The following is a 2500-nucleotide window of genomic DNA, read 5'->3' on the forward strand; positions in this document are numbered from 1 at the left end:
CATTTACGAGTGGAATCCAAAAGGGAATTCCTTACATATTTTAGGAGTATACGTTAATTGAAACGTAAAATGAATTCTTTTCTCTGTCATTGTCAGTTCTGTGGACGTGAGGGACCTTCACTTTATGATATATATATGAAAATGCCTTTTCACTTGAGCATGGTTCTCTGATGTTGATTTTGATCTATCTGTTTGTGTGACTACCTAGCACCAGTTCATTATTGAAAAGATCTGTTTAGCAATGACCGACCTTTCCTATCAGTCAAAGGGTTAATCTGTTCTGTACGCATTGATGTGTTCATTTGCCTACTTTCTACTCGTCGTTGGAGTTCTGAGACTTTGTCGAAAGCACATAATGCGGTGCGAAGGTCGTCCATTAGTCATACTACATGGGGAGAGGAGGGAGTCTACACGTATCGTCTCAAGTGTATATAAGATCCACGGAGACCAGTGTCAGCCAACAGTCAACTAAGAGTTACTCCATCACTAGTACAGTTTCAGCTTACTGTAACACAATGGTAAATGCATTAATGGTTTTGATGAATTGTAAACTGAATGTATAGTGAAGTCATATAATTCTTCTTGGGAAAATAATTAATTCATATTTTCTATTGTTTATTTGCATATAAGTAAAATCTATTTTCTATCTCATTATCTGTTCTGTGGACGCGAGGGACCTTCACCTTCACTTTATGATATATATCTATATATATACAAACACTCACACACACACACATATATATATGTGAAAATGTATTTTCACTTGTGCATAGCTCTCTGATATTAATTCTGGCCTATCTGCTTGCCTGGCTACCGAATAGCAGTTAATTCTTCAAAATATCTATTGCTTAGCGATTACGGGACCTTTCCCCATCTCTACACTTGAGTAAATTAGTTCGTAAAGTATAATTCTTTTGTCCCTCTTTTCCAGAAAGCGTCCATGACTCTGTTGGTGTTGACAGTCGCAATCAGCTACTGTTTAGCAGCTCCTAGCTATGGCCATGGTGGGCACGGGCACAATGTCGGCCATGGTGGTCACGGTTTCGGCTATGGGCATGGAGGATTTGGACATGGTAGTTTTGGACATGGGGGTTATGGCCATGGTGGATTCGGACATGGGGGTCATGGCCATGGTGGATTCGGCCACGGAGGACACGGCGGATATGGACATGGCGGCACTTCATTCAGCGTTTTCAACCTTGGCTACGGACTCGGAGGCCACGGCGGGTACGGCCATGGGGGATACGGCCATTAGAGAGAAACAAGGGAGGTGACCTCTTGTACTGTACTGTATCATTTTAGAAATATATATTTCTTTATTCTACTACACGTGTCGACATTCTGTGATGCTTATCCTTGACTAATCCTACTACTCTGAACAATTATCAACTAATTTGTGTGGATATCAAAAGAGTACGCATCATGATTATGATGATGAATACATCACTATAAAGAGATAAGCCAAAAACTATGATGGGATTGAAAACTGAAATATCCTGTTCTCCTTGAAGAGGAACCAGTAAACTCCCTTATTTTTAAATGTTTGCACTCACATGAACGCTATCACACGCACCTGCACACACACACACGAATACGATATATATATATCAATATATATATATATATATATATATATATATATATATATATATATATATATATATATATGTTAGTTAAGCCAGATTTGGTGCAGCAGACTCGTGAGAGTGTGCCAACGAGTGTTGACTCGATCTGAGTTTGGCCATTCTCCACCGTAGTGCCCACAGTGGAAACTCACGGGCTTGGACGGGGCTTTATCTCCGACCTCGGGGATGAAATGCCGGCGTGCTACCACTGTACTAGCCTGACAGCTCTCTCTCTATATGTATGTGTGTATATATATATGCATATATATATGTATGCATATACATACATATATATGCACATACACACACACAAACACACACACTCGCATGTAAAGACGCATACGCATACATATCTATCTATCTATCTATCTATCTATATATATATATATATATATATATATATATATATATATATACGTGTATATGTGTGTTTATGTATGTATGTGTGTACATGTATATAAATACATACATGCATATATATATATGCATATATATATATATATATATATATATATATATATATATATATATATATATGTCTTTTCGTGTGTATGTGTTTTCGTGTGTATATGTATAAACATATATATATATATATATATATATATATATATATATATATGTATATATATTTATTTATACATATATGTATATATATAAATAAATGTGTATCTATATATATTTGTTTAAATATATACATATATGAATATATGATATTCGACTTTAGAATGTAATACCCTGATTTAAGATATAGAAACGCACAGAATAAATCAGGGAAAGTCTAAAAGGAAACAACGAAAATTTAACTAATAACCCCGATTTTCTTTAGAAAATGATGTTACTTAACTTCATGTACCATTTAGTGAAAATTGACTTAA

General features: G+C 35.4%; 1 protein-coding gene across 1 annotated transcript; it reads left to right on the forward strand.

Moving 5' to 3' along the window:
• Positions 1-242: 242 nt before the first annotated feature.
• On the forward strand, positions 243-1324 carry LOC122262801 (uncharacterized). The gene is made up of 2 exons (XM_043030963.2): positions 243-518; positions 932-1324. The coding sequence occupies exons 1-2, from the start codon at positions 390-392 to the stop codon at positions 1253-1255; spliced, it is 453 nt and encodes a 150-aa protein (XP_042886897.2). The 5' UTR covers positions 243-389; the 3' UTR covers positions 1256-1324.
• Positions 1325-2500: the final 1176 nt, after the last annotated feature.

This window comes from Penaeus japonicus, unplaced genomic scaffold (genome assembly GCF_977035675.1).
Source record: "Penaeus japonicus unplaced genomic scaffold, GWHDUDI00000001_assembly GWHDUDI00000021, whole genome shotgun sequence".
NCBI lineage: Eukaryota > Metazoa > Arthropoda > Malacostraca > Decapoda > Penaeidae > Penaeus > Penaeus japonicus.